The sequence below is a fragment of the Arachis hypogaea genome, chromosome 8 (genome assembly GCF_003086295.3).
Source record: "Arachis hypogaea cultivar Tifrunner chromosome 8, arahy.Tifrunner.gnm2.J5K5, whole genome shotgun sequence".
Taxonomy (NCBI): Eukaryota; Viridiplantae; Streptophyta; class Magnoliopsida; order Fabales; family Fabaceae; genus Arachis; species Arachis hypogaea.
The window spans coordinates 6,475,128-6,490,816 of NC_092043.1; the positions used below are offsets into that span (position 1 = coordinate 6,475,128).

The 15,689-nt window shown below is 32.9% G+C and overlaps 2 protein-coding genes across 8 annotated transcripts; one reads left to right on the forward strand and one right to left on the reverse strand.

Annotated features, from left to right (window-relative positions):
- The first annotated feature begins 3,742 nt into the window (after positions 1–3,742).
- LOC112705853 (ABSCISIC ACID-INSENSITIVE 5-like protein 5) lies at positions 3,743–8,279 on the forward strand. 7 transcript variants are annotated; one of them, XR_011864487.1, is made up of 6 exons: positions 3,743–4,109; positions 4,642–5,764; positions 6,488–6,581; positions 6,795–6,866; positions 6,986–7,015; positions 7,874–8,279. XR_011864487.1 is itself a non-coding variant. In XM_025756826.3 (5 exons), exons 2-5 carry the CDS (start codon positions 4,676–4,678, stop codon positions 7,946–7,948), a joined length of 1,266 nt encoding a protein of 421 aa, XP_025612611.1. In that variant the 5' UTR covers positions 3,788–4,109; positions 4,642–4,675; the 3' UTR covers positions 7,949–8,279. The 7 variants fall into 7 exon arrangements, 3 of the variants coding, with proteins under 3 accessions (XP_025612611.1, XP_029144096.1, XP_029144097.1); XR_011864486.1 differs by having other exon boundaries at positions 3,847–4,109; positions 6,496–6,581; XM_025756826.3 differs by lacking the exon at positions 6,488–6,581 and having other exon boundaries at positions 3,788–4,109.
- Positions 8,280–8,992: 713 nt separating this feature from the next.
- On the reverse strand, positions 8,993–15,168 carry LOC112705854 (THO complex subunit 5A). The gene is made up of 9 exons (XM_025756828.3): positions 14,583–15,168; positions 13,125–13,511; positions 12,755–13,045; positions 11,998–12,334; positions 11,244–11,581; positions 10,785–11,050; positions 9,938–10,487; positions 9,719–9,853; positions 8,993–9,518 (listed from the first exon to the last, which is right to left on the reverse strand). The coding sequence occupies exons 2-9, from the start codon at positions 13,365–13,367 to the stop codon at positions 9,255–9,257; spliced, it is 2,424 nt and encodes an 807-aa protein (XP_025612613.1). The 5' UTR covers positions 13,368–13,511; positions 14,583–15,168; the 3' UTR covers positions 8,993–9,254.
- Between the last annotated feature and the right edge of the window lie 521 nt (positions 15,169–15,689).

Consider the following 15,689-nt stretch of genomic DNA (forward strand, 5'->3'; position numbering starts at 1 on the left):
AATACCATAGACCATAATTATCAAACACTGCCGAGGGTCCGTTTGTTTGAAAAATTTTAGAAGTAATTTTTTTTAATTTTTAATTTATAAAAAATAATAGTATTAATATTTGGTGTAATTTTTAAAATTAAATTATAATTTTTTAAAAAATTATTTAAAAATTTATAGAGAAACTAAAAAAAATTTTTTTTTTAATATTTTTATTTTTCATCATATTTCTATAAAATAAGTACTTTTAGAATTAAAAATCTAAACACAAAATATTTTTAACAGAATTATTTATTATTTAAATTATTTTATAAAAAAAAGCTTAATTAAATTAGTTACCTAAATTGAACCTCTCAGTTAGTAGAATAAAAAAATTGGGCCATCAAATTAAGTTGGATCATTATTTAATTTAAATATAGTAACATTCGATCAAATTAATTTAAATTATTATTTGTTATACATGATGCTTTTTTATTAAATATATTATATAAATAAAATTAAATTATATTTACAAATAAAAAATATTAATTATAATATATTTTCTATGTCTATAATTATAATTTTTATTTTTTTGTAAATAATTGAAGAGTATAATAAATATAAACTAATTAATAAATTATTAATATCTAAAAATAATAGTTAATTTAATACAAAATAAAATTAAAAAATATTTATTATGAAAATAAGAAAGTAATTTGATTCTGATACCTATGGCATAAATTATTAACTAATATTAATAAAAAGTATTGATTTCTTAACAATTTTCTTTTGTTTTTCGGATAAACTACTCAACTAGTATTCGAAAGTTTAAATAGCTAACAAAAATAATAAGTTATGAATACAAATAAATTCACGAAATATTTAAAAAGTAAAAAAAATAATCAGATATTAAATATAATTCTCAAAAACTTTAAGAATTAGATTTTGATATGATTTTTTTAAATATTATTAAAAAATTAAGATATTTTTATTTTTAAAATTTGATAATTTTATATAACGTAAATATTTTTAATATTATTTTTTGTGAATGACTGAAACATTTTTTAAAAAATTTAAAATCCTAGAGATCAAATATTACTATGATCTTTTGTATATATTTTTTAAATAATTATCCAAATCATTTTATAAAAATTCAAATCAAACATGCAAATCATTTACTAAATATAAAAATTATTTGTCACTTATAAAAATATTATGATAATTTTTTTATTATATTTTTAAATTATTCAAAAAAATTATTCACTATTCGTATCTTTTAAGATTCTTTTTTTTTTAACGATAAAAAAAAAACCTCGAATACCATTTAATTTTTTTAACGTGTGGGTGCACTCTTAATATGTTATATTCTTTGAGGGGCTGAATACGAATTATCTAAAAAGACTTGTAGCTAATATTAGCACTCTTGTTAAAAATATATAACTAATAGATGATCATGGTCAATTTTTTAAAAGTGTCTTTTTTGGACTATAATATGTAGTAAACAAGTATAAAAAAATTAACTGACTAGCTCGCGTAAAGCCAGTTCATAGTTGCATTGCAACTTGCAACTCCCACAGGCCAGCTAAAGTAGCCACACAAGACCCATCACCATATTTTTTATTCTCTTCTCAGTAGGTTAACGGAACAATGAATTCCTTCTTCACTATACTTTACTAAAAAGAAATGTCCACCTGTAAAATCTCTCCAAGTTCCCAACCTTCCAAATAATTTGTTATAAATTTTAACGCTCAAAAAATATTGGAACAGCAGTGTACCACTAAGTATACTGGTATATGTAAAATTCTTCCAATGATATTACTAGCTACTCCCTACTCATACGTTAGGCTTTTATATGTTGTTATTTAAAAAATAAAATAAAATGAAAAAAGAAGGTGTCACGTGCAGCAAACGGGTAGACATGGGCTTTTGGACCAACATGTGCATAACCTCACCCTTACGGCCCTTTGCCTATAGTTACCCAACTTTTCTGTTATTCTTTTTTCTTTTTATATTTTGAGTGGGGAAGACACTATTTAATTCATGAAGGAGGAACCGCTGACCATACCTTTAACAGAAAACGTGTACGGCTCTGATTCTTCCAGAAAGCAGAATATCATTGGCTGCTGTCACATCAAACCATATCATCTTTTATTATTGGTACACGTCTCCAAGTCGGCAGTCTCCTACTTTCCATTATCGTCTCCTTCTCCTAATATTATATTTTTCATTACTTCCAAATCATATTTTAATCATGATTGAAACAAAAACATTTGATAAATCTCTGTTATTTTTCCTGTATGCGATTATTTTAATATATTTTTTTATAAAAATATTATTTACACATTAAAATTAATTATTATATATTTCTGTATAAATATATATTTTAACTTTTTTAATATATATTTTATATTTTAATATATTTTATATTAATAGTTAATTTTAATATACACTTAATATAGTCAATTATTTTTAACATTATTTATCTCAATGTTAGCAACACTATAAAGTGATAATATTTATAAGGATTAAAAACTTAAAATATTTCAAAGAACGAAAAATAAAAGTAAACCGTGCAATTAAGACTTAAGAGCCATTTGCCTAGCTAATTTTTTATGTTTAATAGTACTTTTTGTTTTCCTGTAAAATTGTGTCAAAATAAGAATAAATAAACCTATAGAGAGAGACAGAGGACTGTATTGTTTGTGGTCATTTTTATGATTTATTTTAGAAAAAATTTTAGATTTTTCCTCTAAAAAAATATTAAAATAACATTTTCTTTTTTTTATTTGTGAAATATACATTTTTTTAAAATTTTTTTCTTTTTTTAACTCATTTTAAAATTTTTGTATTAACTAATGTCAATTTTATCTATTTTTAAAAAAAATTAATTATTTCTTATAAAAATATTCTTTAACAAAAAATTTATTTTTTGTAATTAAATTTTGTATACCAAAATATCTTTTAATAAATTATTTTTTTAGTGATTAAATTATATTTTTATCAAAATATCTTTTAAAATTTTTTGTAATGATTAAATTATTTTTTTTCTACTAAGATACCTTTTAATATTATTTTTTTAGTGATTAAATTGTGATATTAATGTATATTATTTTAATATTAAATTAAACAATTCTTCTCTGTAAAACTAATAGAAAAATATAAAAAATATTAAACCAAACTTGTGAAATCATGTTTTATAATATGTATTTATATCATGAGATTAATAGTAAAATATATAAAAAAAATTGTTGTTAAAGAAAATTTTGCTAAAATTATAATTTAGTAACTAAAAAATTATTGAAGGGTATCATTGAAAAACATTTTAAAAGATATTTTGGTAAAAATACAATCTAGTCGCTAGAAAAATAATTTGTTAAAATATATTTTGATAAACAAAATTTAATTGAAAAAATTAAATTTTTGCTAAAGAATATTTTTTGTAAAAAATAATTTATTTTTTTAAAAAATAAATAAATTTAACGATAATTAATACAAAAAATTAAAATAAATTAAAGTAATTTTTTTAAAAAAATTATAAAAAATATATATTTTATAAATAAAAAAATATATATTATTTCAGCAATTTTTTAAGAGAAGGGAGTAAAATTTTTTTTTGTATTTTATGTTAATAAAAAGTAAAAACTGCAAAGAGACAGGCGTGCTTGATTTGACTTCCATAGCATTGGTTTACGGAACCAAAGCTGAAAAACAACAATTAGTCGTTTTCATTGTTTGTAAAAATAATAAGTTTAAGATTTGATGCCAACTTTACAATAATATTTACTATTTAGAAATTAATGAGTGTGTTCCCAAAACTTTTAAAACAAGAGAAAAATAAAATAAAGCAAATAAATAAATAACGAAAGAAATAGTAGAATTAGATTTGTAGTAGTAGTGGTTTGTGAAAGGAGCACACAAATTTTGATGCGATGGAAGGTGTGAGAGTGTGTGTTTTGAGGCGAGTGGTGTCCTGAAAACTGAAAAGCGAAAACGAAAAAGGAGTGTGAACAGACGACATTGGACACTTGGCACATCCACCACGCCTCTCTTACGCAGCCAACCAACCCCTCCTTTTCTTCCCCCAAAAACATTACCAGATCAGGAATACCCCCTAAAATTAATACAAAAATTAAATACTACAGGTAAAATGCACTCTACTCTTCCCTTTCTTTTTATTCATTGTTCTTCCACTTTCTTACCATAAATAACTAGAAATGTAAATTTATCAGTCTTGTCCTCAGTCTGAACGCGAGCTCTAATCGGAACTACTTAGTTGAACCGTGTTTATCAGTAGTAGCATTTTGTTGCATACACTACCCTAATCAGAGTTTTCCGCTGCACATTAGCTAATTAGTGTTAACTAGGATTAGGACAACAAAAATGTCAAAGTTTTTGATACACTCATTACATTCAACTTTTTGCTTTTAATTTTATTTCTCTGTCTTCCCCTGTTTTAGGGTCTTTGTCTTTTTTTTTCTTTTTTTTTAATTAATTCTATCTGATTCCTTTAGCCTCAGCGTAAATAATTTGGTTCTGGTCTACAGTGAATAATTGTTTCTTTGTAGATAATTACAAACCAGTTTTTGTCAGTTTATTCCGATTATTAAAGACTGAGAGTTGACAGATTTGAGCTCTTTGGTATTGAATCAATTTTCCGATTCTTGTTTTCTTCAGCTTTCATTGAATCACCACCAAACAATAGGCAAACATGAACTTCAAGAATTTCGGCAACGATCCTGGCCCTGCTGCCGGAGGAAGCGGAGATGCTGGTGGGAGACCGCCGGGGAATTTTCCCCTGACACGGCAACCTTCCGTGTACAATCTGACGTTCGATGAGTTCATGAACACCATGGGAGGTTCAGGAAAGGACTTCGGCTCCATGAACATGGATGAACTTCTTAAAAACATATGGACCGCCGAAGAGGTTCAAACTATGGCGTCTGCCACGGGTGTCGGTGGAGAACCGGGCTCCGCAGGCTTCGGCGGTGCCGGCATCAACAATTTGCAGAGGCAGGGATCCTTGACGCTCCCACGAACCCTGAGTCAGAAGACAGTGGACGAGGTCTGGAAAGACATTTCGAAGGAGTACGGCGGAGGGTCGACCGGTGGCGGCGTCGGCGGGCCGAATCCCGCGCAGACGACGCAGCGGCAGCCGACGTTGAAAGAGATCACGCTGGAGGAGTTCTTGGTGAGAGCAGGTGTTGTTAGAGAAGACGCGCAATTGGCAGCTGCTGGGAAAGCAAACGACAGCGTTTTTGTTGATTTGTCTCGTGGTGGAGGGAATAGTGGCGGTTTAGGAGTAGGGTTTCAGCAATTGAACAAGGTACCAGGGTTGATGGGTGATAGTGTTGGTGTGAACAACAATGATCCTCTGGTTGGTCTTCAGCCAAGAACAAATTTGCCTGTGAATGTTAATGGGGTTAGGTCTTCCAATCAGCAGATGCAGATCCAGAATTCACAGTCCCCTCATCAGCATCAGCCTCAGATATTCCCCAAACAAGCTCCTATGAGCTATGCTATGCCTCTTGTGCAAGGTGGAGGAGGAGGGATGGGGATGGTTGGTTTGTCACCTGGGCCTGTTCATGTTGCTACTGGCTCGCCGGCTAGCCAGATTTCCAATGATAAGATGGCAAAGAGCAATGGAGATACTTCTTCGGTTTCTCCGGTGCCTTATGTATTTAACGGTGGCCTCAGGGGCCGGAAGAGCGGTGGAGCAGTTGAAAAGGTGATTGAGAGGAGGCAGAGGAGAATGATCAAGAACAGAGAGTCGGCAGCTAGGTCCCGCGCTCGAAAGCAGGTAAGCTATTGTTTTCATACCTCTTCGGTGCCGTGTGATTATCATTCTTATCCTGGGTTTAGTCATTTACAACTATTTGCCTTTCCTCATTCAAGTTCACTTTTTAGCCCCCAACCTCCTGGGCTTCACCTACTGTTGCTACAAGAACTGACTACCTGCTAGTAACCATAACAAAATAAGAGTTGCAGAAACCTCAATCAATAACATATAGATAATTTGATATGCTAGGGTTTAGTGATATATGGAATCATCTTCTTTAATATACATGTGATGAAGTTTTGCACCGTGTTAATTGCTTTTCTTATAGTATAATAGTAATTGTAAACAAAAACTATCTATTAACGTCTGAAATGAGCCACCAAATCAGTTATCATGTATATGTATGCATATATTATATATGTTTTATACATATTTTTTAATAGAGTAATTAATTATTAAATCAAAGCTTTCAGAAATACAAAAAAAAAGCTTTTTTACTTTTATTCTTATTCTATTATAAATGTGAATCTAGTTTGACTATATTATTTATGAAATTTGATTATAAAGATAGAAATATAGTTTGTCAAAAATAATGTAACTATGAAACTACTACGTAATTTTTATACGAGTGGCTGACCAGGGATAATTTCTAGCTTAGTAGCATGACCCAATAGTAATACTGCCAAGAATTTGACATTCTGCTTTCATTCTCTATGAACATGCTGTATATATGTACCATGAAAGATAAGCAGAAGAATGGTAATGTGATAGACATGAAGAAAGGTGAAAGATTTTGAGAAGTCATGAGAAGGTGTAAGAATTCCAGGTTATTTACAAGGTAGTATGGAATAGTCGATTCAGTGAATAAAGTAACAGTTGCATTATAATGAAATCCATGAGAGCACATGTATATATCTTAAGTAAATGTGGTTTCACTTGTAAGTAGATTTGAGTGGGACCATATAATGTGGTAAGGGAGCCAGCATGGCCGAAAATCTTAGAGATAGCTGCTGTAAGTTCATATTCTCATTTTTATTTTCACTTATTTTAGGCTTATACCATGGAATTAGAAGCAGAAGTTCAAAAGTTGAAAGAGGAGAACCAAGAACTTCAGAAAAAGCAGGTAATTTTCGCTATTAAAATTTGTCAGTTATTAGATTTAGATGCATATGCACATAAATTTAGGGATTATGTTTGTTATGTTGAAATATCACCTGATCGATTATTATTTGGATACTGCAGGAAGAAATCATGGAAATTCAGAAAAATCAAGTAAGTTAAGCTCTGGTTTTTTGTCTGTCTTATATTGGATTATTCTCTGTCCTTTTCCCAAGTTTCTGAATTTTTTTTTTCATTTCATGTAATTGTAATGACATAATAAGGGGCTTACAAAAAAAAAAAAAAACACTAAATAAGGGCTAGTGAGTCAAGATATCATGCATTGTGGATTTAACTTTCTAGATAGACTGGCCAAGCTATGTCAATCAGCATATATGCTATCTGGTGTACTTGTTTATTGTCATTAACAAAGTATGCTGAATAAGAAAGTGGATTTGGTGCAAACAAAATATGATGAAATAACTGCTTTAAACTAACACCTGATTTTGATTCTTCTATTAATTATGTCATCCCATCGTTTAAGTGTTTTGATTCATTTGTTATTTGATCAATATATAATATAATTTTATATATTTTCTGAAAGGATGGCTTATGCCTCTCTGAGCTTTCTGTCATGACATGTTTGTGCACTCTTATAATTATTTCCTGGATAGTAGTTGAATTTATTTGATTATCCTTTTAGGTAAAGGTAGCAGGGATAATTATCTAATTATTTATCTTATTCCTATCTTAATATCACATGAAACGGTGGAAAAGGAAGAGAGACATTATCGTTGCAATTTTTGGAGGTGAAGACTTACATGATAATAAAAAATTATTAAATGACTAAACTGCCTTAGGATATACGTGTTCACATCTTGTCTATTATTTTTACATGAATACATCATTATGTGAGTAGCCATAGCATTTTATTTGTCAAAGACAGAATTTTTAAGTCTCATCCCAGGTGATTTATGTTGGTTAAATTGACGCCATCACCGTAATTAACTGCTACATCTGGCAATTTCACAGGTTATGGAAATGATGAATTTGCAACAAAACGGCAAGAGAAGATGCTTAAGACGAACACAAACTGGTCCATGGTAGAGTGAAAGATTGGATTATGATCTCACAGTTGAAATCTATGTATATAAAATATAAAAATTGTGTTGTAGATTGAGTCTCTTGTAGATTTAGATTAGCACTTGAAAAGCATGATCTATTGTTTCTCTTATTAAAACATCATGCCCAGTTAGGGAGGTTGAGCACAATACCATCAGAATATGTTTGAGCATGCGTCCAATTTCATGCCATCGTTGGTTACATCATTTTTATTTTCTTTTCTTTTTACGCGCCATTGTTCAGTAGAATCCGAATTTGATTCGGTGAGAGATTGAAGCGTTTGTATTCAATATATGCCTTCCTCGTTTTCGGACTATTATAAGGGTCTGGGTTTTGGTGTTCAGTATAGTTGTAAGAGCGCCCATTCTAAACTTTATCCCCTAAAGTGGAAGGCTCATTTTTATTTATCATCGTCTAATCCGACATTCAATAACCAGATGTCTTCATATTGAAGAATATCATCACATCACTTTCAGTATAACTATCAGTACAGTTGACGATGCAAAGTTTCTCAAATCTCAACAGAGAAATCTCACCTTTTTCAGGGAATCTCAAATTATGATTGGATATGGCAAGGTAAAACCAATAAAAAATACAGCATCCCCTGCTCAATAGAGCTCAGGAGAATACAATCGAATATTAGTCCTGGTGGTAGAATTGAAATCCGTGAAGTTGTAGTTGCTCGCCATTTGCCACTCAATCAGAATAATGATGAACAGCGGAAATATGGAGGGAGGACCAGAAACTTTTTTCTCTTACAGTTACAATGATGTCTCATGGTAATATGGTAGCCTGAATGACATTACATAAGTAAAATATTGGCTTAATTATCCTATCAATTCCTATAATTTCATTAAATGTGTAATTAAGTTTTTATATTTTTAAAAACTTTTATCAGAATTTTGACATTATTTTTAATTTTATAATTAGGTATTTCACATATAAAAAACATTAAAATTAATAGAATATTTCTCTTAAAAAATATATGACCAAAAATCTAATTAGATCCTTAATCGTGGATTCTTTCAATTTGCGAAAAAACATTCTATTAACTTAACATATTTTACACTGAAAAAATTCTAATTGCAAAACTAAAAATAATGTAAGGACTCAATTGAAAGCTTTTAAAGTAGAGAAACTTAATTACAAATTTGGTAAAACTACAAAGAGTCACATAGTAATTAAACCTAGAATATTAGCATTTCTACAACACAACTGGGATTGGATTTGATCTTATAGATGATGTTCCTAAATCTCTCGCTCTAATAATCTAGCCAAGAATCTACATCCACTAGGAACAGCTGGAAGTGAACTTCGTGCCCTTCCAGGAGATCATCTTCCTGCGATCCCTTCCTCTAAATGATCTTGCCAGAAAGCTGCCGGTGACAGGCTTACACAAGCCAACATCAACCAAGGTAGTACTACTTGTCCTTTCAGATGTTGGTGATGCATCATCCAAATAATGGTCGAACAACATAGCAAGACAGCGCACTTGATGAGCCAATACATAATTTTGCTGGTCGACTGGTAGCATCTTTAGAATGTGAAGATTGACCTAGAGTAAGAAAATAAATCAAGATAAGCGTTACTAGGATTGATATATCAGATGGTTTCCTCCATATTTCTTCTATTTATATTCTAACTCTTGTTCTGTTGGGTCAAGGATTTTTCTATAAAACATACAAAGCAAATTATGGCTATGCATAGAAATTTATTGTAGTAACACTAACTTTTGTTGAGCCCTAAGTTACTCACCTCTGCTTCCATAGCACGTAGTTCATTGTACCACTCCAATCCATCATTCTGATAATGGTCTCCCCCAGTGGATAGGCAGCGTAGACTCAGTGCAAAAAGTGGAGGCCTTAGAGGATACTCCATACTGATATTGATCTGCCAAAGAAAGGAGGAAGGTGGAAAATGCTAAACTGGTCTTGGGAATGAAATTCAGCAGATAAAAGGAAGGGTTTTGTTTACCTTTGCCTCTAAATTCACATTTGACTCATCTGCACTGAATTTTCTGCTGAGAACAAGGGAAAATTCCTTGACCCCACAGTCCATCCATGACACAGACTTTCTGCCATAATGATACGATTCTATATCTTCATCTTCCTGTTCAATTTGTGCTGGCTCATCAATATCACTTTCAATTTCTTCGAATTTTTTGAAGCTTTGTGACCTAACATTAATCAGTGAAGGTGTGACACTTTTTGAAATTAAGGTAATTTGCTTGGAGTGATCTAACTTAGACATGTTGGGAATCAATGTTGGGAGCTCCCCATCTTCTGTTATACTCTCCAGTTCTTCCTTTGTGGCAACAGAATGTTCAGCTCTATCAATATCCATTGCTTCTGGAGCATGCTCATCTTTATCCATGAGAGCTGGAGTTGAAGCCACGCGAGGTACATCTATGGCTCGTATGGGTGACCAAACATTCAAATTGCACAAAGGAGCGTGCAAAGCCCACGGAACACTCTTACAGGACAAAAAAGGCCATTCAAGCTTTGTCAGAGATTCTAGTTGTTCCCTGTAAGGCAATTGTAAAAAAAATCCACCATTATAAATTTGAATCTCCGCGATAAGAAGATAACCAGAGATCTCAACAAAAGAATGCAATTTCACTAAATGAACCAAAAGCAATGATATTAGACAAAGGAAACCCACTACTGTAATTCACAAAAGGGGAATATTATGATGATAGTCACAGCAAACAATCTAAGCAAAAGCACAAAAGCAAAATTCCAGTTGATCAAGACTATTGTAATTATCTTCACAAGGGTCCTTCATATTCTAGAACTGTAAACATATTAGACCAGCAACTCACAATAGAGCCAAGTGAGCTTTTCTCCTTGAGCGAATTCTTTGCAGAACTGTCTGTACTCTGTTCTGCTGGCGATATAATGAAAGACCAGATACAACATCATCACTCTTGGCTGCTCCACTATTGTCAGAAGTTCCATGACCAGTATGAAGCAACGGGGACACCTCAGACAGGAAGTCCAGTCCTGCTAGGTGCTGAGCCCATTTGTAAGGACGTGAAGTCCTTTGATTATTGAATGTAGCATCATCCCCAACAAAGAGTTTGGCTGACTACATCACCATCAAAATATAAAAATAAATGGCATGAGTAAAAAACAAATGAAAGATGGAGATAGATAAATGTGAAGAGAGAGAGAGAGAGAGAGAGAGAGAGAGAGAGAGAGAGAGAGAGAGAGAGAGAGAGAGAGAGAGAGAGAGGCAGGGGGGGGGGGGTTTAAAAAACATGTAAAGAAGGCAGCCTGACCTGGTGAGGAAGCTCGAGCCCTGTATCATTGGGGAATAAATTGCATAAGATGTCATTTTCAAGACCATCATTAGATCCTTCTATTCCAACACATACAATATTCAACTTCACCAAATACTCAAACTTCAGAGTAATGAGTCTTGTAGACTTAGTATCAGATGCCTCATCGTCATACACATGGATAATTACTTTAAGCGGGTGAGCCTGAAATATTCCTGCTTGATCAAGACTCTCCTTGCCTTGAACCCTCCTTGGCCTTTTTCTTCGCCTTTGATCATCTTCTTCTTCATCCGGTGCATCATCTTCCAATTTGGAACTCTCCGTAGCAGAGGAAATACCTGCGCAGTAGAATCTAATGACAGTTAACCATCCAGAGCAAATCTAATTAACAATAAATATAAATTCGAAAAGGTCTTCAGGACCAAAATATTCATACGATCAAGAATCTACAAGCTATCTGAGGTCCATGCATTTCATAAAAAGCAAATGTTATCCATTTAACTAAGCAAAGGAAACATGAACTGAAGACCATTAATAAACATGGCATTCAATACTGTCCAGAATGATATCGTTTAAGTGATGGAATGATTTCAAGTTAAATCACCAAAACAAAACCAAAATAGATTTAAAAAAAGAGGGAAAAAAGCTATATATAATGTTACAATAATTGATTATAGTCCTGTGTGGATAAAATCAATAATGAATTCCATGCCAAAAAAAAAAACTGCAAGTTACAATATCAACTCCAAATTACCAGTGTCATTGTGAGCTTGTTGACGAGCAAAAGCTTGAGCATCTTTCAGGCTTCCTATAATCTCCAGATCAATGGATTCACCAAAGGCTTCCTTTTGAGCAAACAGCTGTGAATAAATCACATAAAGAGAAGGTGGAAGCAGCTCTGCTGAATGATGCTGCTTCAGTTTCTTAGTATGAAGCACTCCTAGTTGGTTTTGTACAGGTAACGATGCTTTCTTAAGAGACTTAAGATGCGAGGGGAGACTTGTCAGGAACTTCTTTCGGTTTGCTATACTCTCCAGAAGGCTTTTCTTTTTCTGTTCCAGTTTCTCATGAAGTTTGCAGAGCTCTTTGCGCTGATAAAAAATTGCATATATGAAATGAATTATAAGCTTCTCTATTGCTATTCACAAGATTAAAACCCAAAGATAGGAAGATTGCTCAACCAGTCAGGATAGAAGAATGAAAAAGTGAAAGATTCTTTTCAACTTTAACGTGGTACAACTAGAAGCTTGCTAAAATCATTCAATAATCAACACTACAAAATCAGCAACCTCTAGCTTATCAATATAATAATTTTGGTAAAAGCAGAGGCACCCAATATGAATGAACTCGAATAAAATCTTGCTATGAGACATCAAACAACAACTATCAGTCTCTCTACTCTCTAGTATTCTTTCTAACGAATATCCAGATGGCCATTCCCTTAAATTACTTCATTATTGAACCCACCTACTTAAATATTGCCAAACACACAGAACAGGTAAGATACGCACCTGGAATAACTCAAAATTGAGCCTCTGAAGCATGAGATTATGAGCAGCGTCATTCGACAAAACAGAGTCCTTGATATCTTTAGGAGCGTCATGGAAGAACTCTTCCTCAGGAACAAGCTCAATGTCAGGATACTTAGACTTGAAATCATTGCAAGCTTTAATCGCCTTAACATAGTGACTCTTCTCGTACATCAGGTTATGAAGCTGCAGCGTCGTTAAGTCCACCGGTGCCTTGGCGCGTTCCGTTTCCGATTTGACACGGTCTTCCTCCGTCAGAATAGACCTATTCGCCTGAAACAAACAGGCGTATTCAAATTTCAATTTTGAATTTGCACCAGAAAAAAAAACACTTAGAGGAGTGAAGGGGGACCTGGCGGAGAGTAACAAAGTGAAGGAACATCTGAGTAATGAGCTCGCGAAGGAGGTGCTTGGGTTTGGCGTGTTTCTTGATAGAGAGGATTTCGGTGACAATGTTTTCGACGGAGGTCTTGCTGTTCTGCAGCATTTCGTAGGGTGATTCCTCTGGCGTGCGGTTTTGTGAGGAATGCGAAAATCCTTGGTCGTCTTCCTCCACCGCATGTGCTGAAACTTCCTCTATCTCACCATCTTCCATTATTTTCGAATCAAATCAACGCTTCTCCCTTCACTCTCTTCTCTTCTTCTGTGACTGACGAATCAAACACCAAAATCTTACTTCTTCACTTCACTTCTGCTTATTACACTCAATTCCCCTCAAGGCCTCAACCCTTCCCAGTTCCTATCAAGGTTGCGGGAACAGGACCAGTCAGTGAATTGGTGAAGTGATTGGTTCAATAGTTCAACCAAAGTCGAACCATGGTTGAAACCAATTTAATTAAATATAAAATAAAATTATTAAAAATTCAATATAAAATTTAAAATATTTAAATTTAATAATTTCTAGGTTATTAAAAATCAAAATTTTACAATTTCACATAATAATTTGTCTATAATTTATCATTAAAAGTTCACAAACAAGTTCAAAGTTTACGACTAAAGAAAATCAAGACAGTAATAAGACATCAATTATTAACAAATCAATAAGAACAGCTATGTAGTAATTATTAGGTAACAAAAACAGTGAGCAAGAATGCAAAACAAAGCACAATAACAATTAAAATGAAAAAACAGCATAGCAATATGCCAAAAACATAACAAAACTGAGCAATTGAATAAAACTAAAGAAGCAAGAATAACTTTCCACAGTTCTACAACACAGCACCTGAGGAACCATTAACAAAATGTGTTGTCAAAGTGGCATACACTGTGAGATAGGGTGCAGAGCAATTAAAGCATTGTATGAATTAAAATTAGCCGAAGCTTGGTTCTTTCATTTAAGTTTCTCAATCTTCATGTATATTACACATTAGCAACAGGACTTCTAACCTTGATCAAACAATATCAGTTCCAGATATAACAACAGAAGATAATCATCCATGATAGGCAACCGCTACACATTCTTTTAGTTACAATTTTTTTCTCTTAACTGATTTGTAAAAAGCTTCCATTTCAAGTGGACATATCAATTTTCTAGGACAAGATTCTGCGGCCCACCTCAATTTGAACAGGATGAAAAGAAATCAGTATAGTCTCCAATTCGAACGGGAAGAAGCAATTCCACAGCACAGTAAGAAACAAGAACACAACAAAACTGAACAATTAAATAAAACTAAACAAAAAAAAAACAATAAAGAAGCATGAACAACCTTCCACAGTTCCACAACACAGCAGTTGAGCAATCATCAACAAAATGTATTCTCAAAACTCAAAATCGGAAAAAAAAAAAGAAGAAGAAGAGATAATCGTGTACCTAACAGAGGCGAGCAAGGCTGGAGGGAGAAATAAGGGATGGAGGCGACCAAGGCTAAGCTCGGTGGAGGGACAAATCGCGGCTGGAGGCGAGACTGGAGGTGGCACGGCAGAGGGAGAAATCGAGGCTTCAGGAGGACGATGGCAGAGCAGCGGGGGACGGGGTTGGCTAGAGAAGAGAGAGACGCCGCCGGATGGAGCAGCGGAGGTAGCTGCGATTGGAAAACAGAGAGACAACAGAGGCTGGAGCAGAAGACGACGACTGCAACACGCTCTGTCTGTCACATTGCCGGCGGCGACGACACCCTCTGGCGGAGGAGAGGAGTTCAGCGATGGAGAAGGTGGCCGCTACTAGGGATGCTATGAGGGCGAACTGAATCTGTGAACTGTTGAATCATGTATGGGTCTAGGATTAGTCACCGAGAGAATTTTTTATTTTTTTTTTCAATTAAACGACGACATTTTATGCTTGAGCTCCAAAACCGGTCATTTTAAAAAAACCGACTGATTCAACCGATTCACTAGTTAACCATCAATTCAACATATTCTTTCACCTATTTTTTGCCAAATGGTTTCTAAAATTAATTGAATCAGTCAAAAGACACGTTTCTAGTTAATCTGGTTAAACCAGTGGATCCGATATGATTTTCAGAATTATAGTTCCCATTCGACCATTTCAGCTCCGGTTTTTTAATAATTATTAAAAATATTTATTTATCTTATTCTTACAAAATAAAAATATTTTTATTAAAAATATAAAAAATTTAAATTTTTAATTCTTTTATTTTATATTTATTAAATAAAATATTTAAAATTTTTTATTAATGGTATCATGTGATCTAAGGACACATGTTAACTAATCCTTATTAAAAATAAAAAAATATATTTTTTTGGTCAATTGATATATTTTTTGTCCATAGATGTAAGTTTAGAATTGAGAGTCTAAATAGGTTTAAGGCTCTAAAAGAATAAGGATCCATTAATATTTAATTCATTATTTACTTATAGGACTGTTAAATGGGCCAGTTCAACCTGTTTAACTCATGAATTATATGAGCTAACTTATTTAAACTCATTTTATTTGTGGGTCAAAATTTTATAGTTCAGA